At 44.5% G+C, this 14,658-nt stretch overlaps 1 protein-coding gene across 2 annotated transcripts in view; it reads right to left on the reverse strand.

Annotated features, from left to right (window-relative positions):
- FANCL (FA complementation group L) overlaps positions 1–14,658 on the reverse strand; it is a 304,454-nt gene that overhangs the window by 75,117 nt on the left and 214,679 nt on the right. For both annotated transcript variants that reach the window (XM_069234372.1, XM_069234373.1), the window contains exon 9: positions 7,288–7,371. In XM_069234372.1, coding sequence (XP_069090473.1) covers positions 7,288–7,371 — 84 coding nt within the window. The remainder of the gene's footprint in view (positions 1–7,287; positions 7,372–14,658) is intronic.

The raw sequence follows: 14,658 nt of genomic DNA on the forward strand, positions 1-14,658 counted from the left end.
GAGCAGCATAGGCTGAACTAGGAGACAAGCAAAGCTCATGCAATACCACTTATAGTTACATAGTACTTATACACAAGTAAAGACAATACTCAGTGTTACCAAAAATAAAGGTATTTATTTGGGTGACACAGCACCAAATATATCTTAGAGACAATACTCCTTCTGGAGGTAAATATTATACACAATACATACACTAGACACCAAAACCAGACAAGTAAATAGTCATAGAACAATGCAAACAATAGGAAATGCTATAGAATGCAATGGGAGAAAATGGGTCTAGGGGCAACACATACCTTATACTAAGAAAGTGGAATATGAATCATGAATTCCCCCCTAGACAAGTGTAGTGTGTGCAGAATCGCTGGGAGAGTAAGAATACAGTAAAGGTAAGTAAATTACCCCACCCCAGAGCCCAGAAAAGCAGGAGTAAAGCACTGCAAGTTTCCTTAGGACGAACTACACCTCGTTTTTGGGATTTTGCAGCAGCCAACCAAGTCTGCAAAGAACAACTGCTGGATTATTGGACCTGAAGACCTGCAAAGGAAGGGGACCAAGTACAAAAGTCGAAAGAAGTTCCAGGAAGGACAGGGGCCCCTGCCAACCCAGAAGAGGGTGCAAAAGAAGAGCCCCCAAGTTAGTCAAAGACTGCAGGAATGCACCCTAGGAAGATACCAGTGGGTTCCTGCGTAATGCAAAAGCTGTCCCACGGCGTGAAGATCGTTGCAGACGAGATTTCGTGTCGGAAGTCATCAACAAGCCTTGGCTACGACAAAACAAAAGTGCATTTTTTGTCAAAATGGCACAGGATGGACCCAGGAGGGACCTGGGGTCCTCAACTCTGTGTGAGGAGGAAGAGGGTCTCTCAGCACTTTAGAGAGCCCTCAGGATGCCAGCCAGCACCCCCAAAAGCCACAGGATCCGGGTTCAAAGGAGATGCAAAACGTGGTTGATGCAGCACAACAAAAGAAGGTCCCATGCCGCCGGAGAACAACTCAGCGAGTTGAGCGTCGCAGGGTGGAGTGCTGGGGTCCTGGGCTAGGCTGTGCACGAAGGAATTTTGCAAAGAGTGCACAGAGGCCCCAGGGGATGAAGAAGACACGGTACACAGGCTAACATCGTTCTCGGGGGAGGCAAGGTCTTACCTCCTCCAAATTGCATCAGCAGGACCTCAGGACAGTCTATGTCGATGATGTACACCCTCTGTGTCCTTAGAAGCACGCTCGTCGTCGTGAGATGAGTCCCAGGGTACCGGTTATCGTCTTGGAAGGTGCCTGCTTGGAGCAGGGGAGTGATTCCGTCACTCCACTGGAGATTTCTTCAGTTCTTCTGGTGAAGGATGAAGACAGGGAGTCCCCAGAGCGTGCACACTGTGGAAACTGTTGCAGTTGCTGACTTGGAGCTGAGGTTGCTGAAGAAAAGTGTCTCTAGTAGACACTTTGTGGCAATTACAGCATTTCTTGGAGCAGGCTGCTGTTGATCTGAGGTCAGAAGAGTCTGAAGTTATTGCGGAGGATTCCTGAAGGAAACTTGCAAGCAGAATCTGAAGAGAACCCACAGGAGAGACCCTAAATAGCCCTTCGAGGGGGACTGACATCACCTGCTGGCACTGGCCACTCAGAGCCCTCCAGAGTACCCCCCCACATTGCAAAGCAAGATGGCTGAAGTCTGGGACACACTGGAGTAGCTCTGGGCACCACCCCTGGGGTGGTGATGGACAGGGGAGTGGCCACTCCCCTTTCCTTTGTCCAGTTTCCCACCAGAGCAGGGCATTCAGGGTCTCTGAACCAGTGTAGACTGGTTTATGCAAGGAGGGCGCCATCTGTGCCCTTCAAAGCATTCCCATGGGCTGGGGGAGGCTACCCCTCCTCAGCCTGCAACACCTATTTCCAAAGGGTTAGGGTGTAACAACCTGCTCTCAGAGGAAATGCTTTGTTCCACTTTCCTGGGACTGGGTTGCCCAGACCCCAGTAGAGCAGAACCCTGTCTGTGAGGTGGCAGCAGCTGTTGCTGCAGTGCAAGCATCCAGGAGCTGGTTTGGCAGTACTGGGGGTCCATGGTGGAGCCCCCAGGATGCATGGAATTGGCTCCCCAATACCAGATTCGGAATGGGGGGACAATTTCATGATCTTAGACATGTGTTACATGGCCATATTCGGAGTTACCATTGTGAAGCTTCATATAGATATTGACCTATATGTAGTGCACGCGTGTAATGGCATCCCCACACTCACAAAATCCGGGGAAATGGCCCTGAACTATGTGGGGGCACCTTTGTTAGTGCAAGGGTGCCCTCACACTTAGTAACTTTGCACCTAACCTTCAGCAAGTGAAGGTTAGACATAGAGGTGACTTATAAGTTACTCGAGTGCAGTGAAAATGGCTGTGAAATAGTGTGTGCACTATTTCAAGCAGGCTGCGATGGCAGTCCTGTGTAAGGGTTTGTCTGAGCTCCCTATGGGTGGCAAAAGAAATGCTACAGCCCATATGGATCTCCTGGAACACCAAGGCCCTGGGTACCTAGGTACCATATACTAGGGACTTATAAGGGGGGTCCAGTGTGACAATTGAATTGGTAACTGTAGTCACTGGCCTACAGTGACAAATTTAAAAGCAGAGAGAGCATAAGCACTGAGATTCTGATTAGCAGAGCCTCAGTGACACAGTTAGGCACTACACAGGCATGACCATTAGGCCACAAACTATGAGCACTGGGGTCCTGGCTAGCAGGATCCCAGTGAGACAGGCAAAACACACTGACATATAGGTTTTTATCTATGAGCACTTTAAGATCTTCTGGCCTGATATAAAACATGAATGACATTTTCTTCAAACAACGGCGGAATGGGTTTATTCAAATTCCACTCACTGCGTAACGTTTAGGTCTACATGAGCTCTGGCAACAGCTAAAGTTGTCTACAGGTATACCTTAAAAGGGGGCATGCCGGCCCTAATAAGATTATTTAGTGCAAATAGTCTGATTGTCTCAAGAAATGGGCGTTTTGGGAAATAATGGTTACGCCAATTACTGTCAAACACCATTTTCAAGAAAGGGACAGCTGTGCCATGTCACCCTTCAAGGGCTTGGGGTTTGCCAGGATAAAAGAGACATCCCCAAAGATAACGCGATTTTGTGATTAGCAAAAAAACTGCAAGTTACTTTTCTAAAAAAATAATTTATATATATATATATATATATATATATATATATATATTTTTTTTTATACAAAGTGCCACAAAAATGTAATTTAAACAAGCATGTGCAATGCAATGGGTCTCGTGTTTGCTCGGGTTAGAGCTGATAGCATTGTAAACTCCTAACCTGACTATCGGCAAAAGTGCATTTATGTACGTAACCCGAAAAAGTGCAATTAACTGTGTAAAGCGCTTGACTTCTACCAAGCGAGATCGCGCTGGGAAAATAGAGAAAAAGTAGTCCACGAGCCGGACAGAAAACAGCGAGCCTTGCATGTTTCCTGTACTTGGTCGATGCGCTCGAGGAGGGCTATCCACCGGAAAAGGCATGACATGTGCATGCCTTCCACTAATGAAATCAAGCAGATTCTAACAGGCAAGCCCACAAGCCAATGACAGGCACTAACGTGATGTGGGCAGGGCTCCGAGCCCTTTTTAATTACTAAAGTGTCTCGCTTAGCGAAACGCATGCGCCAGCGCATGCGACGCAGGCTCGACCCTAAAAATGGGTCTGATAATCCTTTTATTGGCTCTGCACTGCTGCTGAGCCAATAAAAGGAGGGTGAGTAACAGGCCAGAATGCAGCAGATGTGTTATGTACCCCTGTTGCCTGCCTAGTAACATCTTACAAATGCACAGGGCCCTCCTCCTGAGCAAGCAGACTGCACCCAGCTCCCTGCTTACTACTCTTTCGCCACACTTTTCCCAAAGCCGTTTTTCTCATGCAGCCACAATCCTCCCTACCGCCCCTTCACTCCTCTCAAGTGCCTCCCATCTCCCCCTTGACTCATGTAGCTGAAACCTCTTCCCCATTTTTGAGGAGTCACCTGTGCTTCCGACCCTATCCCGGCCCCATTCATCCTCTGCTGCCCCTTGCACCTTTGGAATGGAGGTTGTCCGCTGCCAGAGAGCAGTTTTTTCAAATTTAAATCTGCACTCTTTGGCATCAGACGCCCTTCTGTTGTGCAGGGGGGTCACAGGCTGTGACTTGGCAGAGCCTCCAGCAGTGACAAATTAAGGACGGAGAAGTATTTTTGTGACAGGCAAAACTAGCTTTTTTACCGCACAATTTGCCTGGCAGAAAAATCCGGGGGATTTGGGGATGGGCAGGAGGATATGACAAAAAAAACATGCATGCAAAGAGGTGACAGGTTGCTCGATTGGCTTTTGAGGGAGAAAAAAAACTATTTCAAAATCTTTTGGAAATCCTGGCGACGTTACTCCCAGAAGAGATATAGCCATGACGAGAGATGGTATGCTGTCAAAACAGCAGCTAGGCTACCTAAGGTCAATTAATTTTCCCTATGGCACTTTTTGTGGGAAGATCTTTTGGCAGATTGTTCCCTGCCAGGAGACTTCCCTGCAAGTGACCGGAGTTGTTTTGGCGAATCCTTGCAGGCCATGGTCAAAAACAGCTTATCTCCCACTTATCAGTGGGCTTTGAGTGCATTGAGCACGGGAGTGAAAGCTGGAACGTCATGCACCGAAGCAGATGTCATGTGGGTCTGACAAGCACATCTTCTAGTGGCATCTGCAACAGGTTTCAAACCTTAACATTTCTAAAGGGAACATTTGACCTAGTCGTTGTCAAAATCGGAGTAATTTAATCAGTGAAAAACCAAGAGAACTCTGGAACGTTTAGAAGAGGTGTGGAAACAGAAGGAATGATGTTGGTAAACTGTTGAAGTGAGATGACAGCATGTCAGTTTATGACTGACATCCTTCAGCAATGCAGATTTCTGATTATTAAACATAGGATGCTAAGTGTATGCTGGTTAAATGTGTACTACCCCCATGTAGGTAGCACACTGGTGTTCCCCAAGTGTTCACCCAATCCTCATGCAAACTCATTATGTGCAGTGACAGCAGAACATGTTAGAGCTTGACACCTCCCCAGCATGAACAACACAGAGACAAAGCCGGTAAGGTGGCAGTACAAAAACACTAATCACACATACTACCACTCACAAATACAACAGAAACATTGCATTTTATACTCCGACACAAAACAAAGTGCAAAAACCACATAATTAGAAATTAAATGCCCTCCAAAACAACTCGATGGTCAATGGCCAACTGTTCACCTTTAAGGACTGAGAGGGATGTCAAATTCCTTTGGCTCACTTCAGACAAAAACACCCTAAAGACACCTCACAAACTGTGTCAAAATGGGGTCACAAAGGGATCCCCAATCGAATAGGCACCTTCACTTTTGAGTTAGGTAGAGTAGATCAACTGCTACACAGACCAAACCAAAAGATACCAACCTACAGCTATTCCAGTCACGTTTGAAAGCCTAAAAAGTAGCAGAAAGACATTCGCAACCTGCCAAGAGTGATACACTAGTCTGTGCCAGTAACATAATTAATTATTCAAATATTGATAATAGAGTAAATGCACGGTCAGCAAATAGAGTATGCTAAGGTATTTTCTGCAGGGATGATGCTCCAGGTCTGTATAGCTAACAGCAACATATAAACAGAAAGGGGTGGGAAAAAGTTAAAGCTTGTAGTCAAGTGGCGGGAAAATACTTGAGGTGAAAAGGTGGTGCTAGGCCAATGCTCTATTCTCACAGGGTGCTTCAGGGTCCGAAATTAGAGAACAGAAAAGGTATACCAAGTGCTATATGAACAATCATGGAAGAAACGTGACATGACAAGGTAGCAATATGGCTGCAGTGATGCACAGATCACAACTAACGTAGATGACACAACTGGTTAATGTTGAGTGCATAAGGCTTGCCACACTGTGAGGTATATCGCCTGCTGACTTCTCTAAACCACAGAAAAACTCCAGATACTTCTGATCCACAATTATAATACGTGAAAGGAGACATCGAGCACTCGATAAAACCTGTTTTATTTAAATAAGGTGAGCATGCGCATGATGAGAATGATTTTGTAGCATCTGAAGAGGAAACTATCAGATGCAGACTTTTGCAGTTGAAAAAGGGAGATAGAAATTTCAGCCCATGGTATATTTACTGACTGGCAAAGGGCCTAGAGTTTTTACTGCTGACGTGGTAGGTTATTGGAGCAAAACTACATTTGAATGTTCCACTCGACTAGTAAACTGTATGTTAAATTTCATGTGCACTCGAGTGTGTGTTTGAAGTGTGCAGTGCAAATAGGTAACATGAGCAGATCTTACTCTCTAGTAGTCAGGTGTGTGAGATCTAATTTATCTAGATTCTAGACATGACATGGCAGGATGAGACATGTCAACTAGAATATATTCAAAGCTGTATCTCTTCTAATATTAGGACTTGTATAACAGAATGGTTCTATTAGGGGACTCTTTGTAATACATAGGTATGTGCGAGCTGTGCCTTTACTAGTACAGATGTTTTATGGTTACTACAATACAGTGTGTACTGTCCATAATATTTCTGCTAGAAAGCTTACAAAACAGAGCAGCGAGCACAGGACTGTCCCTCATTTGAGCAATGAGGTAACAGTGATACTATTTCACCACGAGTCGGGTGAAATTATGGACAAAAACATGTGGTAATCGGTGCAGAAGCACAGGTTGCTGCGTGTCATTCATAAAAATCCCGTAACCTGGAGTATTTCCACCTCTCAGAACGAGCTCCTCAGTTGTAAACAATGGAAAATCAAGTAACCCTGAAATCATCAGGCCCAAAATGAAAGGGCGCAAAAGTGAAGCCACTGATGTCTTCTATTCTTGATTTCGGAGGACCATAGCGACTATCTATGCGTCTTTGACTTGTTGTACATGTACCACTATTTAGAGCTATTTTTTAATTTATGAGGTTATTGTGTGATACCAGGACACTAATTTATAAATTAACAATAAATAAATAAATAAATAACAGATAATAAATAAATAAATAACAGGATATTAATTTCTACGTCTATTTTGTGATACCAGGATACCAGCTCTGAAGTTAATGCACAATCTAAAGAGCAACAGTAAAAACAAATCATATAAAAAATTGAAGATGAATACAGTGGAAAGTCACAAACCTAATGAAAAAAAGGATACATTATTGATTTACATCTAGAAGAAACAGTGCCGTATGAATATTCAACGAAAAATAAGCAAAATTAAAAGTATCTAAAAAGTGCGTACCGTGGTCAGCTCCTAGAAAGTAGCACTCAGGAAACATGGTAGGATGCCTTGGGTCCACATTTATACTTATAGAAACATTATTTCCTTCAAAAAGAAATAAAATACAATAGGAGTTAAACCATATGAGTGCAAAACAAATAAGAATAGACCAGTCCTGCAAGAATGAACAACTGGATATTTTTATAATAGATGGTAAGTGTGTTGATGTGGCCCACACAAGTGTCGCTCAAACACCAAGCGACTTCATTAGTAACGTGGCTTACACATGTAGTGCTTCCAAAGTCATGGCATTCGGTGCATTTGAAAAGTAGAAACATTCTGCTCGCTCTGGCTCTATAAAGGATGGGTTGACCCACTCTGTCAGAACCTCCTACAGCCAAAGCCATTGACTCCCTCCTCTACAGAGCTGGCTGTGTCATTTTCAGGCCTACTTTAGCAACCACAAGGGGTTCTTATTTACCATCAAGCTGCTAAGATTTTTGCCTTCTTAGAGTTGGCTTTAGTCAAGACCTGTTGATTTTACTAAAAATTATATATATGCTATACTTACCTCCCATCCATTGATCTGTTGTGTCATTCATATTTTGCTTCCACCCACTCCAGCATGCATGAAGGGCAATGTCTCAGCCCGCGTCAGCCATTAGTTGACTTCAATAGGAGTTACGTCATGCTGCGCTTTCACATGAGGCACATCCACACACAAAGTAGTTACCTTCCCTGTTACCTTCCATTGGTAATGTGTGCTTTTTAAGACAAAAAAAAGTTTTGCTTTTAGCAAACGATTTGTTTTTTAGATTGATGAAGGCCCTGCAAATTCCCAAACAAAGTTTTGCAAAAACCCTGACAAAAAAGAACTGCCAGAAGTCTGGTGGCCAATGCCAGGTGTATTGGCTGTGCCAATGCTAGTTTTCATTTGAGGCCTCGAACTTCGACTGCCAGTTGTGTGATAAACTGAATGAAACCCTCTACATGAAGCTACAGTTACTGGAAATCAGGGGAACCCCTTAAAGTGTCACAGGTATATACAAAGCACTGATCCACACCAGGACAGAAGCCTGAAACGACCCTCTGTCTCTAACAGCACAAAGAGCCGAACTGAAGGGGAAGGTAAAAAGGAAGTTAAAGGCACATACCAACAAATTCAGAGATCGGTGGAAGGGGAGCCCTCCATCCTCCTATTACAAGCAGTGGCAAAGTCAAAACCTGTGCTTTTAATGTGCCAATGCATATAAACAGGCATTTACAAATGCGGTTAACATTTGCTACATGCACACTGTTTATCACACTAAAATCGGACCTAATGACTGTTCCAAAGCTGGGGAGAGAGGTAGCAAAAATTACTGTTTTCTTCATAAAATGCATCCAGTAGTAGTAGGATTGGATGCAACAGCCAATGAAATGGCTGAGCGTACTTTTTAGTTATACAATAGTCCTTCCACCTGGATGGTGGAATGGTACATGAAACAGCTGAACGTATTCGGCGATAGGGCAATATTCCTACTGGGGGAACCACAGCCCCTCTATGTAGATTTTAAAGGATTGTTTACAATGTATCTGCAGACAGATGCACTGTTAAGCCACACTTAAATTGAGGGAACGGAACAGACATGTTTTGTGTAGGCAGAAGGCACCACAGGAGGCAGAAACCTCGCCAGGGAGCACCAAAGCGAGTAGCAGCTACCTATATATTCTTCCTTTGGGTCTATGCTACACGATGACACAGAATGAGAAGACTAGCCTTTAATAGAGTAGGCCTTTAAGCATAAGACTTATTCCAGTTCATATTGTTTCACTGCACAATACATTCCGAATTAACGTGTCTGTGGCTGATGGAATTAAAAAAAAAAATCACTTACTATGCTTTAACCTGGTTTTGGAACTAGTCCTGAAGATGGCTGAATGACAGGTTGATGCTTTGGTTACAAGTCCATATTGTAATTCCAGTTTTTCGGAACAGTTGCATTAGAAAGTAGTTGCACAAAGGATTACAAACACTTGTCTCAAGTGCTTGAATGATATAACAAATAAAAAGACAAAGGGGGTCATTACAACCTCGGCGGTCTATTTACAAGACCGCCGAGGGACCGCTGTGCTGAAGACCGCCAGTGCAGGCAGTTTTCCGCTCCGCGCATTATGACTGCTGGCAGCCCTCCATCCTTTTCCGGACGGAGAGCCGCCAGCAGCCATACTGGCGGTCGGCGGGGAAGTGGCGGTGGCTCCACCGCCACGTCAACAGAACACCGCCCACCGAATCGCGTTCTGTGATTCGGCGTGGCGGTGTTCTGGTTGACGGGGTGCTGGCTGCAGAGCAGGCCCCATTGATCCCGTCCCCTCCTGGAGGATCAACGGACCAGGTAAGTTGATCGTCCGTTAGGGGAGGGGATGGGGGGTGTTGTGTGTGTGAATGGGGGTGTGCGTGCGAGTATGTAGAGTGGGTGTGTGAGTGCGTGTATGCATGCGGGGGGTTGTTGTGTGTATGGAAAATGTGTGCGGGTCGGTCTGTATGTACGTCTGTATGGATGTGTGCGTGTGTGTCTGAATGTGGGTGTGTGTGTGTATGACTGTGTGTGTGGCTGTTGGCATGTTTGTAGGTGTGTGTGCGGGTATGTGTGCTGGTGGTGCCTGTGTGCGTGTCAGGTGTGAATCAGTAATGTAATGTCAGGGGTGGGGATGGGGAGGGGGTCCTGCCACCTTTGGAGGGTGGCAGGGGGGTGGGGGGTGTCGGGGAAGGACTCGGGTGGTGGTGGGGGGTGGGGGAGACCCCTATCAGTGCCAGGGAAGGAATTCCCTGGCACTGCTAGTGCTCACCGCCATGGATTTCATGGTGGTTCCCAACCCCATGAAATCTCTGGCGGTGAGCCGGGTCATGATACCGCTAGCGGTATTGTGACGGCCGCCCGGCTGGAGACCCAAGTCTCCAGCCCAGCGGTCATCTCCGCCCTGGCGGTCTGATCGGAGAAGTGGCGGATGACCATGGCGGTAAGCGCCATGGTCATAATACCACATTTTTTACCGCCAGCCTGTTGGCGGTAAAACTGCCACTTCTCCACCAACTGCCAGGGTCGTAATGAAGGCCAAAGTGTTAGATGGATAATGTATATTTAGTTGTATTTGCTGGGAACGAGACAGGAAGCTGGAGACCCACATTTGGTCATCCTCTCTTTGCATAGGACGACTTAGAAAACCAAAATGCGATGTCCAGACATGCTTGAATTAATGTTAACCACAGGGCATTATTCTGCATAGAATCCCACTCAACTGTATTAGTTTGTGTGTGCTATTCCAGAAAAGAGGCAAACCAAACACGGTTATAATGGTGCAGGGGAAGCAAGAAGAACAGCCTGATTTTTTTTAATAGTCAGCAAGGAAAGTTATGAACCGTATATGATGGTTGATAAATTGTGCACATTGAAAACAGATCTACATATTGACACTATTATTTGGACAATTTGCAGATCGTATAGTGCTTCCCAGGATACCTTAGTTGAGATACGGATAGTAATCTCATCAGGTACAATAACGGTCACAGGTATTTAACTGCTAAAAACTTGTTCAAAAGTTAAGTGGCCAAACTGAAAAAGTGCATTTACAGCTCAATAAAACCAGGAACAGAATTAGGACAAAAGCCACTCAGATCAATGAATAAAATATTGTATGTTTACAAAATTAGCATGATATCCTAAGCAAGGAAACTAGGGCCCATATTTACCAATTTGTCATGCAACACAGCAAGCCACCTTTCTGCGATGCTCAGCGTGAAAGAGAGAGGGCAGGAATGAGCCGTGTTTAACATTATACATGGCATTTCTGCTCTGTGCCTGCACTGATGCACAAACTACTGCCTAGCGCCAACCTAAGCAAACAAACTCAAATGATGGACGGAATGCAGAACCAATCAAACATTCACCCCCAGTCACAGATCTGGGTTGAATCCATCAATTCATCTGCTCACCACGCCACCCCAGTTTGGACCCAGCCATATGCAAATCAGTTTTGACCCTGTTCCCCATGGGAACAGTCCGGCCTGACCTGACCAAAAGAATTGATGGATTAAACCCACATCTGTGAGCGGGGGTGAATGTTTGATTGGTTCCGCATTCCATCCATCATTTGTGTTTGTTTGCTTTTGTTGTCCTAAGTGCACCTGGTATGCCCAGACGTGGGTCCCGGTCTCTCTATGCCACTGGATTCAAGCTAGCCTGGCTGATGAAGGGTGATACCTTGAAACAGGTCCCAGGATGCTTGTTTCCGGTCCCGGGAGGACTTGACCTGGCAGTTCGGGCTGGACTGTTCCCATGGGGAACAGGGTCACGATTGACATGCATATGGCTGAGTCCAAACTGGGGTTCCTTAACAGGCGTTTTCATCTTTGTAAGTGTGTGACAGAATGCAGCACATTTAGAAAGATGAAACCCCTTTGCACCTCTGGTGGGGAGTCGTACAATTCTGACACATTCCTTGATCTTCCAGCATTGCCAGATTTACCAATGTTTTAGAATGCATAGGTGGATATAAGGGAATACTTCACCCAAGGCATGTCCGCCTGCTGCAATGTAACACAAGGCAACGATCTGCACTGCCTCACGTTACTCTGGATATATCAAGCCACACAGGGGTCTTTGCATGGTTTGATAAATCTCATTTAGGTTTTATGTGGCCCTTGAATCCTCTTGCGTAACACAAAGGTGACGCAAAACCTTGGTAAATATGGGCCTAGGTGTTTATGCCTCTGGCAGTGGCTGGACATTGAAACTGTAGTATTTTCTCCTGGCTTTTAGCAGATACTGGAATTTCATTTATTGTACATGCAACCCACATGCCACTGTGGTGGCCGTACAGCATCAGCAATTTGAGAGCTGAAGAGTTTTGGGGTTAACCAACAGAAGAGCTGAATGAACGGCCAAGCCTTGAAGGATATCCAGAATTGGTAGTGTTGTCCTCTCTGGTGAAGAAAGAGAGGAATAGGATTCCAGGTGAAAGCCCAATAACGAATATTGACCAAGCCCCCAGTTAGCTCTGGGATAAACCACCAAGAGGTGGAGCAGAGGAGCCCAAGAAGGCATAACATAGAGATGTCTTCAAGAGAAAGTGCAGGCTCTGGTTTTGGTGGAAATTGTGGACAAAGCAAATGGATTTGCTCTCAATTCTTCGATGTATTAGGAGTTAAGTCATGAGCATAGAAGTGATTTGATCATGGCTCTGTGGGTAGGAAGCCAGTGGCATTCTGAGCAACTTAAAGGTAAAGGAGACTGTATACTGAGAAACGCTGGCAGTAATGGCTGAACATCACACATTTACAATGACCAACTTGTAGAAAAAAGGGTGAATATGCAGGAAGCATTGAAGGATTTCTAGGTGGAAAAAGGCACTTTCCATTCATCACCAAGTTAATCTGTGGGATGAGAAAAGCTTTACAAATCCAAGATCAGAAGTAGGTTTGTCCAAGGAAGAAAGCCTAAAGGCATTGTCTTGCGGATTGAGTGTTAAATGAAGCCATCTTTCTTGTGATAGGAAACGTTTCAATTGCATATTTCCTCATCCAATTAATGATCATTAGCAAGCAACTGTTGAGGACAAGTAGGGTCCGTTTTGGTTCAGCTTTACCATAATATTGGTATCATACGTGCAAACATGTACAGTGAATGACAAAACAGACCAAACCTGTAGGGATATCAGACTTCACATTGAAGAACTCAATAAAGAACAATAATAGCAAGATGTAGAGAAAGATGGGTGAATCTGGTTTGTCGTCAGTAAATGAAGAAAGAAAGAAAACTACTCAGAGCCCCGACTGTCTCAAAAAAGCCTTCAAACAACAAGCTTTAATGATTGATTGCAGTAAATCCAGTGTGCTAAAGGTACAGGCAATCCTGCAGTGGCCTGTACAAAGAATGTTGTCAAAAATAAAGGTAAGAACAGATAACATTCTTTTCCCATAGCAGAAGCCTCCATTAAAGCTACCAAAATGAGTTTAGAGTTGCTCTAGAGCTACTCTTTTCACCATGCTGGTGTGGAGAGCGGGGATGATGTGTGAGTGTTGCTATCTGTAGGATTGAGAGAAGGGTTCAAGAGCATAAAACAAAAGTGAAGCTGAGTCAGTTAAGCAAAATGTCTGAACGCACCGGGTGATCTTATAGAGACAGGCAATCATCTTCAAGTTCTTTGATGAAGACAGACAGAGACAAACCTGTGGATTTGCTCGGAGTCAAAAAGTTATCAAACTGGATAAGAGTAAGAGGTTGAAAGGGCAGCACACAGATTGTGAGAAAAGCAGGGCTGTTGGTGGAATGGACAGATTTATAAAGTAGGTCCTAGAAATAAGAGCTCCTCTTGGAGTACATCCAGCCCTAGTACCAGTGGGGTACTACTATTGAGAAAGTTCAAATTTTACTGCGGAGTGGTCTGAAAGGTGCTCTGGTTGGTGTAATAAATCAGTCAAGAACAAATCTATTCTGGAGGCATGGCCATATTTCTAGTTGTAGTAGGTGTAGTCCTTAGTCAGGCCTGCCCCCTGTCGCCAAGCATCTATTAATCCTAGATTCTTTATTACATGATGGAGGAACTCTCTCATCCTTTGTGAATTCACCTTTAGGGTGGCAGTGGATTTATCTGAAGCAGGATCCAACAAATCATTAAAATCCCCACCAATTATTAGATAATTTCCGCTTTCAGGTAAGTGATTGTAAAGTTCTCTAATAGGGGTTGGATCATCTATGTGTGTACCATAATAAGCTACTAGTGAGTAACCTATACCAAATATTTTAATGTTACAAATGAGCCACCTTACCCTGGGATCCATAGTAAAAGTTTCCAAACAACGTTGGGCAGATTTTTTAAAATATAATAGCCAGCCCTTCACATTGCACTTTTGGTCAGTGCAGGCACATTGTTTAATCCATCTTTGCCTCTTTACCCCATTCCTCTTGGAGGAAACAAGTTTGCTGCAACAGTATAAAGACATTATTAGAGAGTTTCAAGAATTCTAGAATTCTCCTCCTAGCTATCCTAAGACCATTTATGTTCCATGTTAAGACTTTTAAGCTGTGTATTTTATTTATTTCCTTGGTTATATTCAGATTACCTCTGTCCATATCTTTGTATGGCTGTTACCATAGATGAGGACTAATATAGTTTTTTGTTTTCTCTCTCATTCTCCCCACCCTGTGTTTACCAAATCTATTAGTTGCACTGCGTGTGCCGCTCCTTCCGAAAGTTACCCCACCTTCCCTTCCCTGGGGAACCCTCACCTTAACCAAACTGAGTAATTCATCATACCCTTTGAGCTCCGTCTCTCCAGTGTACCTACTGCTTCATTTTTATCCGATTTATTACTCTCCACCTCAGAAGGTTCTCTTATGTTGTACATTTTAT

This window comes from Pleurodeles waltl, chromosome 5 (genome assembly GCF_031143425.1).
Source record: "Pleurodeles waltl isolate 20211129_DDA chromosome 5, aPleWal1.hap1.20221129, whole genome shotgun sequence".
Classification (NCBI taxonomy): domain Eukaryota; kingdom Metazoa; phylum Chordata; class Amphibia; order Caudata; family Salamandridae; genus Pleurodeles; species Pleurodeles waltl.